Source organism: Myotis yumanensis, unplaced genomic scaffold (assembly GCF_028538775.1).
Source record: "Myotis yumanensis isolate MYYU_CA2020_CCGP unplaced genomic scaffold, mMyoYum1.0.hap1 SCAF_3, whole genome shotgun sequence".
NCBI classification, from domain to species: Eukaryota; Metazoa; Chordata; class Mammalia; order Chiroptera; family Vespertilionidae; genus Myotis; species Myotis yumanensis.
Window position 1 is genome coordinate 158662967 of NW_027223754.1, and position 25788 is coordinate 158688754.

The window sequence follows — 25788 nt, forward strand, 5'->3', positions numbered from 1 at the left end:
TAAACCAGAAATGTGTTTAACCTTTTAAGGAAATGCCAAACTGCTTTCCAAAGAAACTGCCCATTTTACATTCCCACCAGCCGTGTATGAAGGGTCCAATTGTTCTACATTACTACCTGTCTTTAATTACAGCCATCCTGGAGAGTGTGAAGCGATAGCTCATTGTGGTTTTGATTTTCAGTTCTTCAATGGCTAATGATGCTGAGCATCTTTTCATGGCTACTTACAGATCTTCTTTGGAGAAATATCTATTCAGATCTTTAGCCCATTTTTTAATTGGGTTCTGCTCTCCATCTTAATCAAAGTTCTTAAAAGATTGGTCTGTACACACCCCATGTATACTTCCTTACCTTGTTTCACTCCATGACCCCCTCCAACCTTGCTTTTTGCTCCCCACTCTGAAATTGTTTGTCAAAGTCACCAACCACCCCTACACTGACAAAATCAACGACTATTCTTCCATCTTCATCTTTCAGGATAAAATTATGGTTTGCACATTTGCATTTAATTCCAACTGACCTCTTATTCTAATCTTTATTTTCCCTGTCCTGTTTCTTACTGATATTTTTGTTTTACAGAGTATTTTCTTATAGAATGAGAAATATAAACCAACAATCAAAGCATATATCCAGAGAACTATAGGTAACACAACTGGCTAAACCAGAGTGAAAGTATGGAATCCTGGGGAATGATAAAGATTATGACTGAGACTTAATGAACCTGATCATTTGGGAGGATCTGTGGAAGGAGTTGGGCTTATGAGATGAGTTCTTGCATTCTATGGCATCAAGAGAACCTGCCAGGCTGGCGTGCGGGCTCGATCCCCAGTGTGGGGTGTGCAGGAGGCAGCCGATTCATCATTGATGTTTCTATCTCTCTCTCCTTCTCCCTTCCTCTCTGAAATCAATAAAAATATACGAGAGAGAGAGAGAGAGAGAGAGAGAGAGGGAGGGAGAGAGAGAGAGAGAGAGAGAGAGAGAGCCCTTTGGAAGAACTCTATGCTTAAATGAAACTCTATGGTTGTAACTGCCTCTCCCCTTAACTTCCTTTTTCCTCTCTATAAGTACCTCTCCATCTTGGCACACAGGGCAGTATAGCTTGCCATGTCTGCATGTATTGGGTTGCAATCCTTTCTTTTCCCTGTTTTTTGTAGTTAATGGGGGTAGATGGGGAAGATAAGGAAAGGCCAAATTGCTGGAAGCCGGTCCATCCTTGCTGCTTGACACAGTCGCTGCAGGAAAGAAACATCTACACAGCATATGTTTCAATGGACCTGGCATATATAGCATACTGTTTTTAATATGTTTGCTCCCTTTAGCGCCATGTGTTTTAACCAAGGTCACCTCTCCGAGAAAGGTTGTTTCCCCAGGTGGGGATCTTTCCCTGAGTTTAGGGAGGGGATACAACCCCTTAATTAAGTGCCAGGCGGGTAGTTAAGCTACATGGTCTTTACTCCCTGGAATGGAGATGAGAAACACCTTAACCCTTGTAATAGAAATTGACAGGATTAAAATCGGCTGGTATAAATACGGATGTAATAAGACAATAAACGTCAGATCCTCATCAGTTCCTAACCAGAACTCCGACCAGAACTTTGGCTGGAGATCCTGGCTATAGGTCCTGACTAGGCTGCTGACCAACTGAAGGCTGTCTTCGTGTCATTCCTTCTTCGCCGACTCCGTCCACACCTTTGGGGACCCCTGGACCTGCTGCGATTGGACCCCAGCACCAAATCAATAGTGAGTACTGGGCTAAGGATTTGAACTTTGTTTAGCAGGTACTATATAGTCATTAAAAGTTTTTATACAGCCCAGCTGGCGTGGCTCAGTGGTTGAGTGTCTATCTATGAACCAGGAGGTTACGGTTCGATTTCCAGTTAGGGTACATGCCCGGGTTGCAGGCTAGTTCTCCAGTGGGGGGTAGGGAGGCATGCAGGAGGTAGCTGACCAATGATTCTCATCATTGATGTTTCTATCTCTCTCTCTCCTTTCCTCTCTGAAATCAATAAAAAACATATATATATATTTTTTTAAAAAGGTTTTATACAAGAAATGCTCAGCAGGGGAGGAACCCAGAGGGCAGCATAGCTACACACCTGTACTTGCTGTCTCACACAACCACATCAAAACTATAACTAAAAGACAAAACGGATATCATCCAGAAGCACGGGAAGGCTGGCTGAGTGGAAGTTACACAAATAGAAGGAAAGAGAAAGCACATTGAGACTGGTAGGAGGTGCGGAGGTGCGGCAGTGCGGAGGTACGAAGGCCCGCACAGAAATCGGCTGGCAACTGGGTAGGCTGATCAATCAGGAGGGAGATAGAAGCTCCCGATTGCTCTGAACTCCAGTTCTGGGTGAGACTCTGGGGACCCAGACTCATACGGGGGGAAACTGGACTGTCTGGCATGGGGACAGGAACGCGAGGGCGGCTTTCTCACAGAGGTGCCTGCACGGGGCCACGGGACTCAGAGACCTGGGAACCTCTTCGAGTCATGGCTGACTGGCAGCCATTGCTGGTTGCTCCGCCCTGGTGATTCCCTGAGATCCTGCCCCACCCAATTTTACAACCCCACCCAAGCTGTGAGCAGAGGCTTTTGCATATGAATGGCCTGTTCTTTTGTAATCTTAAAACCTAACAAACTGCTGCTGGGTCAAAGAGTGCCAAAGCTTCCAAAAGAAGGCCAAGGCTTGACAGCAACCTGCATTACTTCACAGCCGGGCCTCGTCTGGGCACTTCCAAACCACAAACAAAGAGGAGGAATCTGCAGATCTCTCTGTAGCTCCTGCTGGGTGGCCTCTGGCAGTGGCTGACTTTGCACCTCCTTGGAGATCCAAGAGCCAGTGTACCCAGTGGTCAGCATGAGACCATAACAGAGTACAACTCTTCACATCCATAAGCGACACACTCAAGGGGCAGACTCAGTGAGCACCAAAGCCCCACTGAAGCAAGTCCTGCCCCATAAGGGTGTCTACTGCACAGCAGTTCTCCCATTGTAGACACAGCTGGTCCTCACAGCCAATTGGCCTGATGGTCAATTCATCCCAGTGATACCAACAGCAATCAAGGCTTAACTACACCAAGACTGTGCACACAGCCCACAAAGGGGTGCACCAAGAGTGCCTACCTCAGGTAATTAGGGAGGCTGAGCCACTGGGCCCTATAGGACACCTAGCACACAAAGCCCTCTATCAACACAGGGAAGCAGCCAAAATGCGGAGACAAAGAAACAGGTCACAAACGAAAGAAATGGAGGAGAGCAAACTACTGGATATAGAGTTTAAAACCATGGTTATAAGGTTACTCAAGAATCTTCTAGAAACCTCAGAAATTTAGTGAGACCCTCAAGGATATGAAAAAGGACCAACTAGAAATTAAGCATACACTGACTGAAATAAAGAATAATATACAGAGTTCCAACAGCAGACTAGAGGATCCCAAGAATCAAGTCAAAGATTTGAAATATCAAGAAGCAAAAAACACCTAACCGGAAAAGCAAAAAGAAAAAAGAATCCAAAAATACAAAGATAATGTAAGGAGCCTCTGGGACAACTTCAAGCGTACCAACATCCGAATTAAGGGGGTGCCAGAAGAAGAGAGAGAGCAAGATATTGAAAACTTATTTGAAGAAATAATGACAGAAAACTTCCCCTACCAGGTGAAAGAAATAGACTTACAAGCCCAGGAAGTGCAGAGAACCCCAAACAAGAGGAATCCAAAAAGGACCACATCAAGACACATCATAATTAAAATGCCAAGGGCAAAAGACAGAGAATCTTAAAAGCAGCAAGAGAAAAACAGTTAGTTACCTACAAGGGAGTATCCATACAACTGTCAGCTAATTTATCAACAGAAACTATGCAGGCCAGAAGGGAGTGGCAAGAAATATTCAAAGTGATGAATGCCAAGAACCTACAACCAAGATTACTCTACCCAGCAAAGCTATCATTTAGAATTGAAGGTCAGATAAAGAGCTTCATAGACAAGAAAAAGCTAAAGGAGTTCATCACTACCAAACCAGTATTATATGAAATGCTGAAAGGTATCCTTTAAGAGGAGGAAGAAGAAGAAAAAGGTAAAGATCAAAATTATGAATAACAAAGTGACAACAAATACATACCTATCAACAAGTGAATCTAAAAATCAAGTGAATAAAAAATCTGATGAACAGAATAAACTGGTGAATATAATAGAGTCGGGGGCATAGAAAGGGAGTGGACTGACAATTCTTGGGGAGAAGGGGGTGTGGGGGGTGTGGGAAGAGACTGTACAAAAATTATACACCTATGGATGAGGACAGTGTGGGGAGGGGGGGTAAGGGCATGGAGTGGGGTGGAAACTGGGTGGAGGGGAGCTATGGGGGAAAAAAAGAGGAACAACTGTAATAATCTGAACAATAAAGATTTATTTAAAAAAAAATAAATGCTCAGCACTAGACTACTGGAATGTTGGAAGGTTGTTCTGGCAGCAGGTATAAAATTACCTGGGGGCAAGGATTAGGGGCAGAGAAATAGGAGGTAAGGAGATCATGCTAGATGTTTATTATCAAAGTAAAGATAATCTGTAATGAGACCATAAATTTGTGTAATAGTGCAAAAACAGGAAAGGAGGATCAATGGAAAGACATTAACACTAAACTTTAACCAACTGAGTTAATTGTATTACTGATAACAGAACTAGTAGCTGCCCCAATCAAAAGATGTTAAAACTACAAGTTCTTAGTCCTCAGTTCTACTAAATATAATTTGATGGAAACTAGATGAAAATGTAGTAAACAAATTTCTCTCTCCTTGTCTGAACTATAAACAATTTATAGTATTGCTTCTCATTTTCTTCTCTCTTGAATAAACTCTGAAAATTTCAGGTAACTCAAGCTTCTAAAAGAGTAAAGATCTGGGAAAGCCCACCAATCGACCTTTTATCCTATATAATCCTATATAATAAAAGGCTAATATGCAAATTGTCCCCTTGACTGGGAGTTTGACCGGGAGTTTGACCAGGGGGCAGGGCCAGCTGGCCAACTGCCTGAGGCCCCTCCCCCTGGCTGGTCCCACCCCCTATTGGCCCCCCACCCCAGCAGGGACCAGGCCGGTCAACTGCCCACGGCTCCTCCTGGGCCAGCCCAGCCCAATCGGCCCCGATCGGGGTGGGCTGGCCAGACCCTACCAGTGCACGAATTTGTGCACCAGGCCTCTAGTGTATCTATCTATCTATCTATCTATCTATATATATATATATATATAGAGAGAGAGAGATATTTCAGGGAGGAAGGAAGAGGTAGAGAGAGATAGAAACACCAGTGATGATTGATCAGCTGCCTCCTGCATGACCCCTACTGGGGATCAAGCCCACAACCCAGGCATGTGCCCTTGACTGGAATCGAACCTGGGACCCCTCAGTCCGCAGGCTGACCCTCCATCCACTGAGCCAAACCAGCCAGGGCACCCACCAGTCAGTCTTAAGCTCATCATTGCCTCCCACTCTCCAATGAGTTTTCAATATAAGATCAAGAGAAAACAGAAATTTATGCAAAATAGGTTGGGAAAGGCAAATTATCCCAGTCCCTTTTATTTTTTTCCAAAGGAAATGATTGTTGATGCTCTGAGGAGTTAAAATATAATAACACATGCCAGGAAGATGATGTCAGGGAAGGTGTGGTTAAGCCCTTTACAAGTCTGAAATTCCTTTAGTCCCAAACATTTCCTCTTTCAATCTCATCTACCTGCAAATCTCTACTGAGGCAACTCTTTCCAACACTGAAGAATCAGTATTGAGATCCTAGAACACAGAACTTTTTACTTTAGCCTTTTTTTTTTTTATGAACTAAGATTAATTAAAGACCATTAAAATAGATTTTTTTAAATGTACCACATTATTTTACAGAAAATCTCTTTGAAATCCACATTTTCCCCCTTCTGTGACTATTTTAATTCCAAAGAAAGGAATGGATATTCAACACTACATCTTGCCCTGGCCTGTTCGGCTCATCGGAAAGAGCATCAGGCTTGGGACTGAAGGGTCCTGGGTTCAATTGCAGTCAAGGGCTTGTACCGAGGCTAAAGGCTCGATCCCCAGCCCTGCTTGGGGTGTATGCAAAGGCAACCAATCGATGTGCCTCTCACATCAATGTTTCTCTCTGTCTTTCTCTCTCCCGTCCACTCTCTCTAAAAATCAATGGAAAACTATCCTCAGGTAAGGATTCAAACAAACAAACAAACAAACAAACAAAAATACTACATCCTGAGGAAAAAATCTGCCTTTATTAGAAATTATACATGTGTTGTTTTGATTTGCATTCCCCTAATAATTAGTGGTGTTGAGCATCTTTTCATATGTCTGTTTGCCATCTGTATGTCTTGCTTGAAAAAAATATCTAGTCAGATCCTCTGCCTGTTTTTTATTTGGACTATTCATTTTTTTGTTGTTGAGTTGTAGGAGTTCTTTTTTGTTTTTCAAATATGGAATGCTTCACGAACTTGTGTGTCATCCTTGTGCAAAGGCCATGCTAATCTTCTCTGTATCATTCCAATTGTAGTATATGTGCTGCCGAAGCGAGCACAGCTGTATGAGTTCTTTATATATTTTGGTATTAACCTCTAATTGGAAATATCGTCTCCAAAAAAAAGAAAATATCTTCTCCCATTTGGGTAGTTGCCTTTTTGTTTTGATGATGGTTTCCTCTCTGTGCAGAAGCTTTTTAGTTGGATGGAGACCCATTTCATTTATTTTTGTTTCCTTTGCCTTTAGAGTCAAATTGAAAAAAACACCATTGTGAACCATTGTCCAGAAGCTTAGTACTTAACGTTTTCTTCTATGTATTTTATTGTTTCAGCTCTTACATTCAAGTCGTCAATCCATCTTGAGTTAATTTGTGTGTGTGGTATAAGATAGTGACCTAGTTTTATTCTTTTGCATGTGGTTGTCCAGTTTTCCCAACACCTTTATTGTGTATTCTTGGCTCTTGTATCGTAAATTAATTGCCCATATATGTGTAGGTTTATTTCTGGGCTCTCAATTCCGTCCCATTGGTCTCTGTGTGTTTTTGTTTAAAGCAGATATTTTATAATTTGTACTTTTTAAGAAGTTTAGAGTTTGATTGTTCTTTCAATTTTTAAATATTTTCGACATGTCCAAGAACGTTATTACCTGGACTTGTTCTACTTGAGAAACTAAATTCTTTAAAAAATATATTTTTATTGATTTCAGAGAGGAAGGGAGGGAGAAAGAGAGATAGAAACATCAATGGTGAGAGAGAATCATTGATCAGCTGCCTCCTGCACACTCCACACTGGGGAAGGAGCCCGCAACCCGGGCCTGTGCCCTGACCAGGAATCGAACTGTGACCTCTTGGTTCATAGGTCAATGCTCAATCACTGAGCCACGCCAGCCAGGCAAGAAACCGAATTCTTAATAGAAATGGCAAATAAGCCAACATAAAATTGTAACTTTACCTTGTCATACAAAGTCTGGTAAGATACATATTCCAAACTGCTGCCAGTTATTTTCCTTGAAGGGTGAGATTTGGGTAATAAACTTCAGGACATGAAGGGAGGACTTGATTTTTAATTTTATAAACCTCTTTATGCTTAAGTTTTTTAAAAAATTGGCATGTCTTATATTTACTAGTAAAAATTAATAAGTTATTTTTAAAATTATACCTTGGGTATAAAAATGCACAAATTAACCGTGGCTGGTGTGGGTCAGTGGTAAAAGCATCAGTGTGCATACTGAAGGGTCAAGGGTTTGAGGATTCAATTCCCCGGTCAGGGGCACCCCCTCCTTCAGACTGTGGGGGAAGCAACCAGTCCATGTGTCTCTGTGTCTATCTCACATCGATGTTTCTCTCTCTCTCCCCCCCCCCACCCCCCACCCTTCCACTCTCTCTGAAAAGCAATGGAAAAAATATCCTCATGTGAGGATTAACACACACACAAAAAATGCACAAATTACATGAGCAAATCCATCCAAAACACTTTCCCCAAAAGAGAAGCGAACACATTAAACCCTATATTTCATCACAAAAACAAAGAACAATATTGTAATGCTTTAGTCTAAATATACCAAATAGTCACAAACCTACACATACACACAGGAATCATAAATATAGTCACGAAGTGATGTCATCATAACATTGACGTGTAAGAACCCAAAGCATTCTTGACAAATATATTAGTAAGTATTTACCCCCAACCCCGCCAATGTTTCCTGAATTGCTTCTCAAACCTTACAAGTTATCAAGAAGAGATACAAGATTTAAATACAAACCCATAAGCATACCTCTTTGTCCCCTACACTATCCTAGATTTAGAAGATGGTTAAATATTTTGTTTTGTTTTATACTACAAGTGGGGGAGGGAGTAGAGAGCTAAGGAAAGAGGAGATTTAGATAGCATCAAATACATGAAACCCCTAGGAGGAAAAAAACTAATTCCTGTAATTCATTTTACTTTATTTTAATGGGTCTGGTTAACTGGAAAGACTTGGAGGGGAAAAATTAGGAAGGAAATTTTCATACAGTACTATATAAGATTTGAAAAGACGAAAGACAGATGAACGATCCCTCTATCAAAGTCATATACAAGGTGTGTGTATGTGTTATAAATATGTGTGTATGTATTATAAATAACCAACAACAGACCTATATTTTTTCAAGGATCTAAACAGAATGAACACCATATAAACTAACACCTATAAACTAACGCTAAATGTCTTGGGTCTAAACATTTTCCCCTGCCTCCTGCCTCGATCGCACACTCTGTTTAAATCTACCTGTGATAGTCTCTTTAGGTAAATGAGAAAGCAGCAGGAATCCTCCCCCACTTCCAACACTCCCATCAAAAGATCCCTAAATGTCTACAGTCCCTTTTTTCTTCAAAGAACAGCTACAACACTGAGAGAAGGTAAAGGGTCTTTCTGCTACAGCATGAAGTTCCTCCCTATCAGCATTGTATGCCCTGAAATGTCAGAAAACAAACAAACAAAAAACTGCCAAGGATATTCCTTGGCAAATGTTGGCACGATGCCCACCTCTCTCCAGAGGGCCCCTGGGCCCCAGCAAAGATAACTTTTTGGCGGCCTCTGGTTAATCCCAAAGACTCCAAGGATCCCTGCTGAGCCTGGCCGTCTACAGATCTCAAAGCACCAGCAAAACCCACAGAATCGCAGAGCTTTCTGCCTTAACCCTAAAGGATGTCTTCTCTTCAGGCTCCTTCCCTTCAGGCTGGGAGGGGCAGGGTCTCGTCTAGAGGACTATACCCAGGTCTTGATGAAGCTGTTGTGATTTCACCAACTGTGTTTCTGCTACCTGATAATGCTGGTCAAACGGGTAGGAAGGAAGGTGGGGTGGGGAGAACAGAAACAGTTAACCAAAAAGATAAAATAATATTGGAGGGGGGTGGGCTAGGGGCCAGGGTCTGAGATGACATATTATCCCTGTGGAGATTAGGTATATCAGCAGGAAGTCAAACTAACTTCATTTCTCAACGATAAAAACTTGTTTTTAATTCTCCTGCCTTCTCAGGCCTCACATACAAAGACTGTAAATTCCTGGAACTTCAGAACCAGGTGAGAAAAGATGCCAGAAAGTGGTGGAAAAGAGAGAGGTGCTGAGATGAGAAGAGGAATCCTTTTCCTGACTTAAGGAGAATGTTGAAGCCAAGAGCACTCCCGGATCCCCAGAAAAGGAAGTAGCTGAATTCCAAAAAAAGCACTTTCCCTACCTTTTTGTTGTTCTTGTTATAGCCAAAAGTCGAAATCCCAGGTCTGGAAGTCACTGATAGCAGCATTTTCTCTTTAATATTAGGGAGCTAAGAGAGGAGAGGGACAGGGAGGGAAGAGGAGAGAGAGAGAGAGAGAGAGAGAGAGAGAGAGAGAGAGAGAGAAGGAAAGGAGAGAAAGGGAGAGGGGGAGAGGGAGAGGGAGGAAGAGAGAGGGAGGGAGGGAAGGAGGGGAAGGAGGGAGGGAGAGAGTAAAGTGAGGGGGAGGAGAAAGGGAGAGAAAAGGAGCAAGAGGGAGAAAAATGAGGGGGTGGGGGCAAAGAATGAGCTTGGGCTGCTTCTTGACGTCACGGGGAGAAGTTAACCCAGAGTCTGGATGAGGCACTACCACTGGGTCCTAATGCCCCAGATGTTATTTTTTAATTTTTCACAGGCTCAGTAGTTCAAGCAAAAAGGAAAGTTCTTAGGTCTACCCTTTCCATTCCATCCCCTTTCCTCCATGAACAAGTTCTGATTCTCTTGAAAAGACCATGAGGAACCCTGACCGGTTTGGCTCAGTGGATAGAGCGTCGGCCTGGGGACTGAAGGGTCCTGGGTTCGATTCAGGTCAAGGGCATGTGCCTTAGATGCAGGCACATCCCCAGTGGGGGGCGTGCAGGAGGCAGCTGATTGATGTTTCTCTCATCGATGTTTCTGGCTCTCTGTCCCTCTCCCTTCCTCTCTGTAAAAAATAAATAAAATATATTAAAAAAAAAAAAAGAGAGAAGACCATGCGGATTATTTTCCCTTAGATACCAGCTATAAGATTTCAAGCTTGTCCACTGGGACCCTACCTTGGAGAACATGTGAAGAAAACCATACTAAGAACATGTGAGGCGAGCTCAGGACTCCCCCCCCCACACACACATACACCCTGTATATTTACAGTGATCTTAGTACACGAAGAAAAAACAAACAGGAGGGCTCTCCAAAGAACAGAGGAAAGCAAAACAGAATGTGGGAAATGACTAGTTTCATGTCGTTGGACAGTTCTAGTCCTCATGCTAATGGGCTGATGCCTCTCACTGCTTTTCAGATTCCTACAGGTATGACTTCACACTTGGGAAGGAATTAGCCAACAAGACTATGTCACAAAACGGTTCCTAGTGTTTCTCCTTTCCCCCCCGGCTTCACTGGGACATAATGCCTTGTGGTTTCTTCAACTATCTTATTTGACTCTTAATCTCACTGTTTCCTAGTCTCCACAACTAGAGATACTCACCAAACCTGGAATCTATGCCCAAACTCAAGTTCACAGAGATGTTTGCTTCGAGTCGTCTCTGAGCTGTAGAAGAAAAAAAAAACTATTTAAAAAGCATATGCTTCACAGAATAAAAATACAAAGATTTTAGAAAGGAAGATCCCAAATTTAGAGTCAAGAACCTAACACAGCTGCAGCAACACTCACCTCTAAGTTTCAAAGGAATGTCCTGCAGAATAGCCTTCACAAGAAACTGGTGGGAAACCAGAAATGTCAGAATGATACCCAGTAACTCCCACCAACCCAAGTGGAGCAGGGATGGAGAATGAAAGCCTTCCAATCCCTTCTCCAGGATGGATATTCTCTTAAGACATAAATTAACCCTGTCTGCTTTGCCACAACCACCATTAAGCCCAAACCCTCCCTTAAATGAAGTCCCAATCTCGGTTTTCCTGGCACTTTTTTTGCTATGATAATAGGACAGACAGTACTAACATTCTGCAGAGTAAATGCACGCATACCACACCCCCAATCTCTAACTTTCATTTCCAATAGGACAGGAAGCGCCCGCTCAGCTCAAGGGACACAGGAAGGGTGGGAACAGCCTCGATGTGGGAAATGCAATAGATTGGAAGCACAGCGGCCAGTGCCGTAAATAAGTTAATGGAGGCATCTCTCAGTGATACCTTTTTTCACAGTCCCTTTTCTACCCTCAGAGATTCTCATTCATTATATACCAAGTTATCCTGGCTCTTTAGGCCCTTAGTTAATGTTTTCTTCTTTAGCCTAACATAGTACAAAAACCTCAAACGTTCAGGCCTGATTTATAATGGGATTTATAATGGCAGTCAACCTAATATGACTTTTTAAAAAATTCTAACATTCTCAATGCATTGTGTTCTCTTATTGCATTCCTTAATGCTTAATGATGTCTTAGAACTGAAAATAGTTAAAACCATGAGTTTTAGAGAGAAGTAGGCATGAGTTCAAATCCTGACACCCCAGTTTAGTCACCATTTATGTGACTTTACCCCAAGTTAGTTAACATCTTTAATTCATTTGCACAATAGAGATAATGCCCACATTAGCAGTGTTTGGAATAAAATCTAAGTTCTGGTTTAGTCCTGTTACTCACAAGCCGAGTGGTGCTGGGAGAATTATTTCACGTGTCTGAGCTTTGCTTTTTTATCGTAAAACAAAGTAAATAAATAGTATCTAATACCTAAAATGGCAGTGAAATGAAGTAAGGCAATACATATAAAGGTGCCTGGTTGCCCTGGCCGGTTTGGCTCCGTGGATAGAGCGTCGGACCTGAAGGGTCCCAGGTTTCATTCTGGTCAAGGGCACAAACCTGGCTTGCAGTCTCCATCCCCGGCCCAACAGGGCGCTGTGTGCAGGATGCAACCAATCAATGTCTCTCTCTGTCTCTCCCCCTCCCTTCCACTCTCTCTAAAAATCAACAGGAAAAATATCCTCGGGTGAGGATTAACAAAAAATTAAATAAATAAATAAATAAACAGACAAATAAATGTGCCTGGCACTTGGTAAACACTCAATAGATGTTAGCTCCATTATGATTAATTACTCTACTGCCCCCAGTGTGTGTCCCACTGGGAGAGTCAGAGGGAATGGGGCTTGGGGAGCTGAGTGAAAAAGGTGAAGGGATTAGGCAAAGAAAGGAAAAAACTCAGACACACAACAGTATGGCGATTACTAGAGGGAAAGGGAGAGGGGAGGTGGAGCAGGTAAAGGGGGGATAAATGGTGATGGAAGGAGACTTGGAGGGGTAACTACACAATATAATATACAGATGGTGTATTATGTAATTGTATACCTGAAACCTATATAACTTTATTTTATTTTATTTTTTAAAATATATTTTATTGATTTTCCACAGAGAGGAAGGGAGAGAGAGAGTTAGAAACATCGATGAGAGAGAAACATCGATCAGCTGCCTCCTGCACATCTCCTACTGGGGATGTGCCCACAACCCAGGTACATGCCCTTGACCGGAATCGAAACCGGGACCTTTCAGTCCGCAGGCCGACGCTCTATCCATTGAGCTAAACCGGTTTCGGCACCTATATAACTTTATTAACCAATGTCACCCTAATAAATTCAATAAAAATTTTAAGAATAGTTTATTGATTTTTAGAGAGAGAGGAAGGGAGAGGGAAAAGGAGAAACAGTGATGTGAGAGCCTAACATCATTCGGCTGCCTCCTGCTTGCCCCGTACTGCGGATCCTCCTGCTTGCCCCGTACTGCGGATCGAGCCAGAAACGCAGGCATGTGCCCTTGACAGGAAATTGAACCAGCAATCTCTTGGTGCACAGGATGAAGTCCAACCATTATTTTAAAAGACCCTGGCCAGTGTTGCTCCAACTGGCTGGAGTGTAGCTCCATACACCAAATGGTGGTTGGTTCAATTCCAAGTCAGGGTGCATAAGGCAGGCAAACCATCGATGTTTCTCTCTCACATCATCTTTCTTTCTTTCTTTCTTTCTTTCTTTCTTTCTTTCTTTCTTTCTTTCTTTCTTTCTTTCTTTCTTTCTTTCTTTCTTTCTTTCCTTCCTTCCTTCCTTCCTTCCTTCCTTCCTTTCTCTCTCTCTCTCTTAATCCCCCTCCTTTTTTCTCTCTGAAATCAATAAAAAACATATCCTTGGATGAGGATTAAAAATACTTTTTAAAAAAGATTATGAGTGCTCGCTTCGGCAACACATATACTAAAATTAGACCGATACAGAGAAGATTAGCATGGCCCCTGGGCAAGGATGACACGCAAATTCACGAAGCCTTCCATAATTTTTTCCTCACAAAATTAAAAATGGAACTTCTATTTGACCCAGTAATCCCACTTCTAGGAATATAGCCTAAGAAAACAGAAACACCAATCAGAAAGGATATATGTACCCCTATGTTCATAGCAGCGCAATTTACAATGGCTAAGATTTAGAAACAGCCTATGTGCCCATCAGCAGATGATTGGATTTAAAAACTGTGGTACATCTACACAATGGAATACTACGCTGCTGTAAAAAAAAAAGGAATTCTTACCATTTGCAACAACATGGATGGAACTGGAGAGCATTATGCTAAGTGAAATAAGCCAGTAGGAGAAAGATAAATATCACATGATCTCACTCATTTGTGGAATATAATGAACAACATAAACTGATGAACAAAAATAGAACCAGAGACATAGAAGCATCAAGCAGACTGTCCAACCTATGAGGGAAGGCAGGGGGTGAGGGAGTAAGAGATCAATCAAAGGACTTGTATGCATGCATATGAGCATAACCAATGGACACAGACAGTAGGGGGGTGAGGGCATTAGCAGGGGAGCAGCCTGGGAGAGGTCAATGGGTCGGGGGGGGGGGGGGAGACTCATGTAATACTTTAAACAATAAAGAATTTAAATTAAAAAAATTGCCCTAGCTGGTTTGGCTCAGTGGATAGAGCGTCGGCCTGCAGACTCAAGGGTCCCAGGTTCGGTTCCGGTCAAGGGCATGTACCTTGGTTGCGGGCACATCCCCAGTAGGGGGTGTGCAGGAGGCAGCTGATCGATGTTTCTCTCTCATCGATGTTTCTAATTCTCTATTCCTCTCTGTAAAAAATCAATAAAATATATTTTTAAAAAAATTATATGAGAACTAGGCAGGCTAAACTTTATAACTAGAAATACCGAATAAGTTTCAGGAATCACCCAATCCAATTTCTTTTCATTCTCTGCCTTCCAAACAATCTGATTGTTCAGAAATCCTTTTCATAACTTTCAATCTCCTGGAAATTGATGAACCATCTCTTTCTCTAGAAAAAAAGAAAACACAATAATACAGAACACCAAAGCACACTAGACACAAGACACCTCAACTCCCATTTCGCGGGAGTCCTATTACTCGAAGAAATAGAATTGCGTGTAGGAAAAAAATGTGGGATTTTCATGCACCCTAAGATTTAACACCAGTTCTCTGCTCTAAAAGTAGACAGTACTAAATAAATTCTAATACAAACTCTAGGTTTTTACAGTCTAAGGTGACAGCCATAGAAGTAAAAAGACCCAGATTGTGAACCGATGTCAAAAGTTAATTATGAATTGGAAAAAACGTTAATTATCTCAGTGTGGCTCAGTTGGTTGGGCATCAGCCCATGCACCATAAGGTTGCCATATGAAGGGCACATACCCAGGTTTTGGGCTCACACCCCAGTAGGGATTGAATTTAAATTAAGAATTTAAATTAAAAAAATTTTTTAATTTAAATTCTGATCAATCCATGTTTCATTCATACATTGATGTTTCTCTCTTTTTCTCCCTCTCCCTTCATCTCTCTCTAAATATCAATTAAAAATCCTTAAAAAAACAAAGTTAATTAGCCCAGCCAGCTTGGCTCAGTGGTTGAGCTTCAACCTATGAACCAAGATGTCACATTTCAATTCCCAGTCAGGGCACATGTTTCTCTCTCTTCCTCTCCCTTCCTCTGAAATCAATAAAAATAAATTATGTTAAAGAGCACCAACAACACTGAAACTATATCCTTTATTATGATAAGTGTATTTATTTTTTATTATTTTTAATAAGTCTTTGTTGTTGAAAGTATTGCAGATGTCCCTCCCCCGCCCTTGCCCTCTCCCCACCCTTCCCCCCTCCAAGCCTTCACCACTCACTGTGTCCTTGAGTTATGTATATATGCATATGAGTTCATTGGTTGGACTCTTCCCACCGCCCCCCCCCTTCACCCTCCCCTGCCTTCCCTCTGAGGTTTGACAGTCTGTTCGATGTTTCTATTTCTCTGGGTCTGAAAATATGGAAGCTTCACAGATTTGCGGGCCATCCTTGTGCAGCGGCCATGCTAATCTTCTCTGTATTGCTCCAATTTTAGTATATGTGCTGCCGAAGCGAGCACTGGTAAGTGTATTTTTAAAAATATATTTTTATTGATTTCAGAGAGGGAGAGAAAGGTAGAAACATCAGTGATGAGAGAAAATTATTGTTTGGCTGCTTCCTGCACGCCCCACACTGGGGATCGAGCCTGCAACTTGGGCATGTTCCTTGACCTGGAATGGAACCGTGACCTCCTGGTTAATAGGTTGATGCTTAACCACTAAACCACACTGGCCGGGCTTTGGTAAGTGTATTTTTTTTTAAATTATGGAATTTTGTAGAAGTGATAGAGAATGCAATAGAGTTCTGTGGTTAGATTCAGGAAGTGTATGAGGGGAAGGGGAAATCCTATTTCTTCCAGTGTGTTTGCCCCCCACCCCCGCCATCTGCTTTGCCCACTCTAGTGCCCACATTTTTCTAGATTTAGTAATGCCTCTCGAATTCTTGGTTCCCATGGGTCTAAAACCTAAGAGTTGTTTTGAGGTGAAAAAGTAAAATAAGAGTTATTTGGAACTTTTCTTGCAAAGAGACATTCGTACCTCTGGTTTATCACAGACTGGTTTGTGATTCCTCCAGAAAGAAACCAAACACTTTTAAATAAGTGTCTCAGGTAAAGGGGGTGGCTAGATCAACCCTAATCTGTATGTGGAAAGTTGCCTGCATGCCGCTATTGGTCCCTCTGCATCAGGGTGGAGAACTCAAAGGTTATATTACCTGCGTGCGTGCTAGACCCCAGACATGCAGCTGCAGCCAGGCTGGTGTGGTGCAGGCGTCCGGAAGCAGAGACAGGGCTCGTTTGTGAGGGAAGCTCTGAATGTGGCTGAGACCTGAACAAGGTATATTAGGGCCAAGGACACTTTTTTTTCCAGCTACTAACATTCTCTGTGGATGATCTTTCCTCCCACTGACTAATCTGTGTGCCCAGAAGACTAAGTTATGGAAATAAACCAAAAAGTTGAATTTATTTCATGGTAAAGAGATGAGATAATTCCTTAGGGAGAAGTAAAAAATATATATATATAAAATTTAACATATCGCCTTCCTTAAGCAAGAAAACTTAGAGTGCCATCGAACAACAAAGAATAGCCTACCCCTGCCCTCTTCTGATGTAGCATGGAATAACAGAATTGGTCTAAAACTAGAAATTGGGAAAGTGTGGCCTCTCAACTCCTTGATTTAACTCACTGGAAAACAAGGGAAAAGACGGACAACCCTGAAGAATTATTTATCTCACACACTAAATATCAGCTAATAGTATGTTCTCCTCTCCTATGGCAACAAATACTTTGGTCAAAAATTACAGGGACTATCCTAACAAAGTTTTCAAGCAGACTTGTCCCTTGCCAGACACTAAAATACAGGAACCAAACCCTATAGAATCACTGGCCCAGAAAACCAGCACAGCCCTGGCCAGTGTGGCTCAGATGGTTGAGCATCATCTCACGCACCCGGTTTGATTCCGGGTCATGACACATGCCCGGGTTGCAGGCTCAGTCCCTGGTGGGGGCATGCAGCAGGTAGCCGATTGATATTTCTCCCTCACCTCAATGTTTCTCTCACTCTCCCCCTCTCCCTTCCTCTCTAAAGTCAATTAAAACATATTAAGTCTGAGTGTGACTCGGTGGTTGAGCATCAACCCATGAACCAAGAGGTCCTCAGTTTGATTCCTGGTCAGGGCACATGCCCAGGTTGGGGTCTAGATCCCAGTGGGGGCATTCAGGAGGCAGCCAATCAATGTCTCTTTCTCATCGATGTTTCTCTCTATTCCTCTCTTTTCCTCTCCCTCTAAAATTAATAAAAATGTATTTTTTAAAAACATATTTAAAAAAACACAGAAAATCAGCATAATATAGTAAGAAATACTAGACTGGATTCTATGCATTCCCAGAATAGATTGCATTGATTATATGTTTATGTTGTATTTTCCAAATGTATGTTTCCTTTATACCTGAGACAATTTTGCGTGGTTTCAGCTATCCCTGACATAAATAATTCGTATGATTCCAATAGAAATTCAACAATTAGGTTGAACCATATGTAATGGCTGTTTCAATAGGTCAATTACGAATCTTTTCAAATAGTCGAATACTGGCAATTTCATATGATTAAATCTAACACTGCAAAAAACGTGAGTCTATGGGGATAATAATTAGTCAGAATATTTATTGATTGGACAGTTCCTTTTCTTTGTCCACTCTCATTTTTAGATAAAAAAAAAACTACCAGAGAGCCCTGGCTAGTGAGCTCAGTGGGTAGAGCATTAGCCCATGCACCAAAGGATCTCAGGTGTATGGTACTTCAATTACCAGTCAAGGGCACATACCTGGGTTGCAGGTTCGATCCCTGGCCCAGGGTCGGGGGGCCTGTGTGGAAGGCAACCAATCAATGTTTCTCTCTCTGTCTCTCTCTGTCTCTCTCTCTCCCCCTCTCTCTTCCCCCCCTCCAACCCTTCCTCCCGTCCACTGTTCTCTCTAAAAATCAATGGAGCCTGGCTGGTGTGGCTCAGTGGTTGAGCATCAACCTATGAACAAGGAGGTCACGGTTCAATTCCAGTCAGGGCAGGCTCCATCCCCAGTGTGGGGCATGTAGGAGGCAGTCAATAAATTTTCTCTCTCAGCATTGATGTCTCTCTCTCTCTCTCTCTCCCTTCCTCTCTGAAATCAATAAAAATATATTTTTTTAAAAAAGAAACAGGTTCTAAAGTATCAATACGCTATGGGGGGGAAAAAGAGGAACACCTGTAATAATCTGAACAATAAAGATTTAATTAAAAAAAAATAAAGTATCAATACGCATTGTTTATAAGGTCACTAGTCACTAGCAGGTTTTACCAGAAACATAAGCTTGATGAGGACAGGGACTGTGACCATTTTTGTACACCATCATATCCCTAGCATTTAACAGTACCCGAGTAATTTAAAATTTAAAGTATTTGTTCAGCCCTGGCCGGTGTGGCTAAGTTGGTTAGAACATCATTTGGTGCACTGAAGAGTCATGGGTTTGATTCCCATTCAGGGCACACACCCAGGTTTTGGGTTCAATCCCTGGTCGGGGCCCATATGGGAGGCAACTGATCAATGTTGCTCTCTCACATCGATGTTTTTCTCTTTCTCTCCCTCTCCCTTCTTCTCTCTCAAAATCAATTTTAAAAACATATGTATATTTGTTCAGCCCTTGCCGGGTAGCTCAGTTTTAGAGCGTCATCCCCATATGCCAAGGTTTCAGGTTCAATCTCTGGTCAGGGCCCATATAAGAAGCAACCAATGGCCTTGGCTGGTATAGCTCATAGCTCAGTTGGTTGAGTGTCGTCCCCTGCACTAAGAGGTCTCTGGTTCGAATCCAAGTTAGGGCACATGCCGGGGTTTCGTGCTCGATCCCCAGTAGGGGGCATGCAGGAGGCAGCCTGGTGTCAGGGGAGCACGCTTCAGAGCCACTCAGGACAGAATTGGGACATGACAGAAGTTAGGAGGAGGGACCCGAGGGAACAGCATGAGGGAAGACAGCACACCATAGAGCACGAGGCGTGTAGGACACACGGGAACCGTGTTACCCGAAACACACAGTAGAGCCCCGTGGGAGGGAAGCTTTGTGACTGGAGAGACAGGATGGGCCAAACCCAGGAGAGTGTCCCTGTTACCGGGAGCTCTGGTGCAGAACCCGTGGGTGAGGTGACACAAGTACAAGTTCTGCCCAGTGCCTTCTGTCTGTGTCTCAGATCTCCCGTCAACATCACCTGGTATTTTCACACCCATTGTCATGGCTGCTGTCCAAATAATAATAAAACACAATTAACAAAAAAGGAAAATTGTAAGTGTTGGCAAGGATGTGGAGAATAGAAACACTTGTGCATTTTGGGTGAGGACATAAGTTGGTGCAGCCACTGAAGAATGGGTCTGGAAGTCCCTGAAAATATTACACATAAAAGTACAATGTGACCAAATTCACCTCTAAGTATATATATATGCAGTGTCTCAAACACATCCTTGCATACCCATCTTATAGTAGCATAATTCACAGTAGCCAAGAGTCCATGGACAGGTGAATGGATAAGCACAGTGTGGGGCATACATGCGGAGGGATGTTGCTAGTACTTGGCATTATAAAGCAAGGGGATCTGTCACATGCTGCAACATGGGTGAGCCTAGAGGACAGTACACCATGTGAAGTAAGCCAGTCCCAGAAAGACAATAATGTATTATTTCTATACACGAGGTTTCTAGAGCAGTCAGATTAATAGGCACAGAGAGTTAGAATGGTAGTTACCAGGGGCTGGGTCGGGGGATATAATTTTCAGTAAAATATCGGCATTGAACCCTGGCTGTCATTACTCAGTGGTAAGAGTGTTGGCCAGGGCACTAGAGAATCAACAGTTGGATTCCCAGTCAAGGACACACCTGGGCTGCAGGATTGATCCCAGGCCCTGGTCCAGGTGCCTGAGGGAAGCAACCAATCCATGTGTCTCTCTCACATAGGTGTTTCTCTCTCTCTCTCTGTCTCTCTCTCTCTCTCTCTTTCCCCCTCTCCTCTTCCCTTTCACTCTCTCTAAAAAATCAATGGAAGAAATATCTTCAGGTGAGGTTTAACAAAAACTAAACTAAAATAAAGCCATTAAAATTACTGCAAACATACCATTGTCATCCTGCATACAGGTCCTTTGGATGACATTCTGAACCTAATAATAATACTGGTAATTAAAAGAGTAGTGATATTTTTATTGCAAACAATGGTCAGACAATGTGCAAACATAACTCACCATATTTGATCATTGCTACAGATCAGTAAGCTATTACATTTCCCATTTCAACAAGTGAGTCGACTAACTTTCCGAAAGTAAGAAACTTGCTCAATTGTGCACAGTTTGGAGGCCACTAGGTCCAGCTCAGGCACTGATGTGAACGATAAAGTAACCAGGAGGGACTTTCAGTCGGGGTGTCTGGTAGTGGTGACATATCAGATGGAAGGGAAGTGGATGACACTTAAGATCTAGCTCAGCTGCTTGCATCTCAGTTTCTGACTCAATCCAGTTCTCTAGTTGATGGCTCAACCTCCTTCGTCTGTTCAATTCTTTCTTCTTTTCTTTTTTAAAAAAGATCACTGACTGACAACACCAAGAAGGAGGTGGAAGGGAGTCGGGCTGTGTAACTCGCAGACCTTCAGCTGTAACAGCAGAAAGATGAGCAGGATGAAGCAACTCTGAAACTAAGAGAAGGTAGGCCTCCGGCACAGTGACGGTCATCCACAGGCCTCATCTTATTTCCAGACAGTTGGAGGCCAAGGGTTACCGACTGGTAGTTTGCTGCCCACAACATGATAAACCTAAACCAACCTAATTAACTGAGTAAGTAGTCTAGAGCAGCGGTTCTCAACCTGTGGGTCGCGACCCCTTTGGCGGTCGAATGACCCTTTCACAGGGGTCGCCTAAGACCACCCTGCATATCAGATATTTACATTACGATTCATAACAGTAGCATCATTACAGTTATGAAGTAGCAACGAATATAATTTTATGGTTGGGTCACAACATGAGGAACTGTATTTAAAGGGCCAGAAGGTTGAGAACCACTGGTCTAGAGGATCCTGCTGTGAGGATTAGCTCACGAATTTCCTTGCCCATCTCACTAATCCTCAGGGTGTTTGGACTTCTCTAGGAAGTTCTCTGAAAATTCATAAACCACTTTATTCAACCTGCTGTTGATGCAATATTTTATAGGTTTTACTGTACAGATCTTTCACGCCTTTTATTAAATATATCCCTAAGATTTTGATAATTCTGGATATTATAAATTGTACTGTTTCTTAATTTCTGAGTGTTCAAGGTAAGTATATAGAAATACAATTAATTTTTGTATATTTATCTTATATCCTGCAACCATGCTAAACTCACTTATTAATCCTTTGGTAGACACTATCAGATTTTCGACAAGTCATCTCTGACAACAGTTTTACACTTGATCTTAGCCAAGAAGCTGAGAAGCGGTTCTTCACTGACAGTGCCTTTTTCTTTTTGCTCTACTGCACTGGCTAGAACCTCCTATAAAATGTTCAGAAGCAATGCAGTGGACAGCCTTGCATTAAACTTGTTGGGAGGAATGCGTCCATTCACCATGTTTGGTAGAGATTTTTTTCCCTAAATGTGCTTTATCAAACCGAGGAAATTCCCTTTAAATTATGATTTGCTTAGAGCTTTTATCATAAATTAGTGAATTGTCAAATGCACCTTCAGCATTTATTAATCACATGGTTTTCCTCATGTATTGATATGGTAAATTTTCTTATCTTATTATTGCCATAGTTGTTCATAATATTTGGAGAACCTTTAGTGGTTTTACCTCTCATTCTCGGCATTGGTCATTTCTTTCTTTTAATCCTGTTCGGTCTGGACAGGTATATGGATTGTTCTAGAGCTTCTCAAAGAGCAGCTTCTGGGTTACATTTTTTCTATTAGCTTTTCCTTTCCAATGTCATTGGCTTCTGTTCTACCTTTGTTATTTCTCCTCTTCTGCTTATACTTTTATTTGCTCTGCTTTTTCTTAAGTGGAGTCAGGGGTCACTGATTTGAGACTTTTCCCCCCTTCACAGAGCATCTAGTGCCATAACTCTCCCTCTAAGCACTGCTTTCATTGCATCAAAGATACAACGTCAACACACAAAAATAAACTGTATGTCCATAGACCAGCGACGAACAAGTAGAAACCAAAGTTAAGAAAACAACACCATTTACAATAGTTCCAAGAAAATAATTACTTAGCTCTAAATCCAATAAAACTTGTACAGAGTCTGTATGCTGAAACTACATAATGCTGGTGAAAGAAACAAACAAACAAAAAAAGGAAATAAATGGAGACATGTCATATTCATGGTTTAGAAGATTCCCCATCATAAATATGTGACCTCTCCCCAAACTTACCCTATAGATTTAATTCAATCCCAGTGAAAATCCCAGCAGGGCTTTTGTATAGACAAACTGATTCTAAAATTTACATAGGAAGGCAAAACTGATAGAAAAGCCAAAATAATTTTGCAAGAATAAAGTTGTAGGAATCACACTACCAGATTTTTAAGACACAAAAAGCTACAGTAATCATGACCATGTGCTATTGACAAAAGGAGACATGCATAGACCAATGGAAGAGAATACAAAGTCCAGAAATAAACCCATATTAAAATGGCTAATTGATTCTTGACAAACATACAAAAGAAATTCATTGGTAAAAGAATAGTCTTTTCAAGAAAGGGCCCTGAAACAACCAGACTTCCATCCATGTGTCCCCAAACAAAAACCATAACCCTCACATTTTGAAAAAATTAACTCAAGAGATTATAAATCTAAATTTCATGTTAAACTATAAAACATTTAGAAGAAAATATAGTAGAAAATCTTTAAGAACTGAGGCTAAACAAAGATTTCTTAGACATGCCACCAAAAAGCAAAATCCATGTAAGGAAAAAAATGTAATAAACTGGACTTCACCCAAATAAAAATCGTTGCTCTATGAAGAACACTGTTAAGTGAATGGAGAGACAAGCTGCCACCTAGGAGAAAATATTGCAAATCATGTAACTGAGAACCAATTTGTACCCAAAATACATAAAGGTTCTAAGCTCGACAGTAAGAAAACTACCCAATGTAAACATGAACCAAAAAGTATTAGAAAAAGAACAAAAACAATTTAAAAGGCAAAAGAAATTAAAAATGAACAAAAGATTTGGATACTTCATCAAAGAAGATACACAGATGGTAAATAATCCAACTTTCCATTAGAGAAACATGAATGAAAACCATGATGAGATTTCACTACACATCTATTAAAATGGCTAAAATAAGAAATACTGACAATATCAAGTGCTGGTAAAGATGCAGAACTGGAACTGCCTTTTTGCTGAGTAATAACTTTTTCTGAAACATTATATAAATACTAGTGGCCTGGTGCACAAAATTTGTGGGGGGGGTTTCTCTTAGTCCAGCCTGCACCCTCTCCAATCAGGGACCCCTTGGGGGATGTCTGACCGGCAGTCTGATATCCCTCTCGCAATCTGGGACCGCTGGCTCCTAACCACTCACCTGCCTGCCTGTCTGATTGCCCCTAACCCCTCTGCCTGCCTAATCGCCAGGGTCCGGGGTGCAGGTGAATGGGATTCCTGGCTGGCAGGCCACTGACAGCAAGCTATCCAACGGCTGATTCTGCAAGGAATGGGGCTCCCACCTCCCTCCTGTCAGGGTCTGATTTGAAGGCTGGCCACACCTCCGATTGCGCGAGACCCAGAGTTCCAACGTGCCCTGGCCAGCTGGGGTCCACAGCGTCCTCCCGCTGCAGCACCGAGGCATCCTGGGGCCCACAGCCCCCTCGGCAGTCAGTGCTGGGTCGCCACGGCACCCGTGGGAGCTGGCGGGGAGGGACCGAGAGGTCAGCAGTTCAGCCCGCTCGCCAGTACCCACCCAGCCGAGCCTGCTGAGTGCACAGCCTGGTGTTTGGTCGTTTTGGACATTACAGACCCTGGCTCTTTATATATATGTGTGTGTGTGTATATATATGTATATATATATATATATATATATATATATATATATATATGCTTGCAGGAAGTAATATTTTGGGGTTTTGTTGTTGTATTAATATATTTTGATTGATTTCGGAGAGGGAGAGATAGAAACATCAATGATGAGAGAGAACCATGGATTGGCTGCTTCCTGCACGTCCCCTACTGGGGATCGATCCTGCAACTTGGGCATATGCCCTTGATTGAGGTCAAACCTGGGATCTTTTAGTCCACAGTCCGACGTTCTATCCACTGAGCCAAACCAGCTAGGGCAGAAAGTAATATTTTGACATCGTGACTTTAGGCAAAGACACTCTCCAGTTGACTCAACACAAGTTTCTAGTCAGAGAACATATGGAACAAATTTGAATTGTGCACCGAATTTAAATGCAGCGTAAAATGTTTTAGTTGGCATGAGTGGAATCCTCTAGATTTCAGGCAACCATGTATGTCCACTATTTCCTCCTTTTCAAAAGCACTCTTGGATTTATCCTTTGTTTAGTCCTAAAGGAGCAAATGTTTTCTGTAAAGGGTCATGGTATTTTCAGCTTTGCAGCCATCAGGCCTGTTGCAGCTACTTCCCTCTGCCCTGAGCAGAGCAGCGGAGACGTTTCTATTGCGTGGTTCCAGGCAGACTATACAGGAACTGGCCGTGGCTTGGTCTGGCCCACTGACCCGCTGCAGGGGCTGAAGCAGCAGAGGGTCAGGGCCAGCCCTCACACATTTAGAACTCCGCTGGCAGCTCTAAGCAGGACCAGAGCCAGCTTCCATTAGCACTAAGCATTTCATTAGCAGCTTCCTGGTTTTATTGGAGAAACATCTTAACTGCTGGCAAGCACTGGCCTCCAGGTAGTTTCAAGAGACATCTCCTGTCTAATCATCCCTTTCTGATCCTGTTAAGCAGCTCAACCGGCACCATCCATGCAGCAAGGGGCTGAGACGACTGCCTTAAGTGGCTGAGCTGTGTCAAGAGCCCAGTTCTCCCGACCTCAACCCCAGGTGTCTCCCAATGAATAAGCACCGCCCCTTACAAACAGGGCCCCCCCCACCCACCCCCCACCCTCCCGCCCCAGAAAAACAGGGAGGATCTGCTCCTGACCATCATGAGGGCAGAAGTGTGTCTCAGGGTTGCCCAGGGATGGCAGCACAATCACCCACCGCATCATTATCCCTGGGGCTGGGACCCAGGTGACCTTGAACCACAAGGACAAGGCACAGTGCCCAGCTCCTCCAGCCCATCTGGTGGCCCAAGACACATGGCTGCAGGGCCAGGGGCCAGGGTCTGCCGAGGCCCCTGGTCTTCACAAAACCCACGGCAGGCTTAAAAAAATAAACTTTATTAATATACCTGTCAAAGTCCAGGCTAAAATTATAGCAACCTATTTACACAGTGCTGCCTGCGAGCCCGGCGTGGC

At 42.5% G+C, this 25788-nt stretch overlaps 1 protein-coding gene and 3 non-coding genes across 12 annotated transcripts in view; 1 reads left to right on the top strand and 3 right to left on the bottom strand.

Annotated features, from left to right (window-relative positions):
• The window catches only part of RBMS2 (RNA binding motif single stranded interacting protein 2), a 60885-nt gene extending 49482 nt beyond the window's left edge, over positions 1 to 11403 (bottom strand). For 2 of the 9 annotated variants that reach the window (XM_070409963.1, XM_070409964.1), the window contains exon 1: positions 9719 to 10013. In XM_070409963.1, the coding sequence (XP_070266064.1) occupies positions 9719 to 9784 (66 nt within the window). In that variant the 5' untranslated portion in view covers positions 9785 to 10013. Of the gene's footprint in view, positions 1 to 9718; positions 10015 to 10976; positions 11040 to 11162 lie in introns of those variants that run through there. The other 7 variants (XM_070409969.1, XM_070409965.1, XM_070409966.1 and 4 more) reach the window with 6 other exon arrangements.
• Positions 6452 to 6558, bottom strand: LOC139007752 (U6 spliceosomal RNA). Its single transcript, XR_011470916.1, has one exon. It is a non-coding gene; the product is annotated as a U6 spliceosomal RNA (small nuclear RNA).
• Positions 11404 to 13655: 2252 nt separating the features above from the next.
• LOC139007761 (U6 spliceosomal RNA) lies at positions 13656 to 13762 on the top strand. The gene has a single exon (XR_011470924.1). It is a non-coding gene; the product is annotated as a U6 spliceosomal RNA (small nuclear RNA).
• Positions 13763 to 15750: 1988 nt separating this feature from the next.
• Positions 15751 to 15857, bottom strand: LOC139007772 (U6 spliceosomal RNA). Its single transcript, XR_011470935.1, has one exon. It is a non-coding gene; the product is annotated as a U6 spliceosomal RNA (small nuclear RNA).
• Positions 15858 to 25788: the final 9931 nt, after the last annotated feature.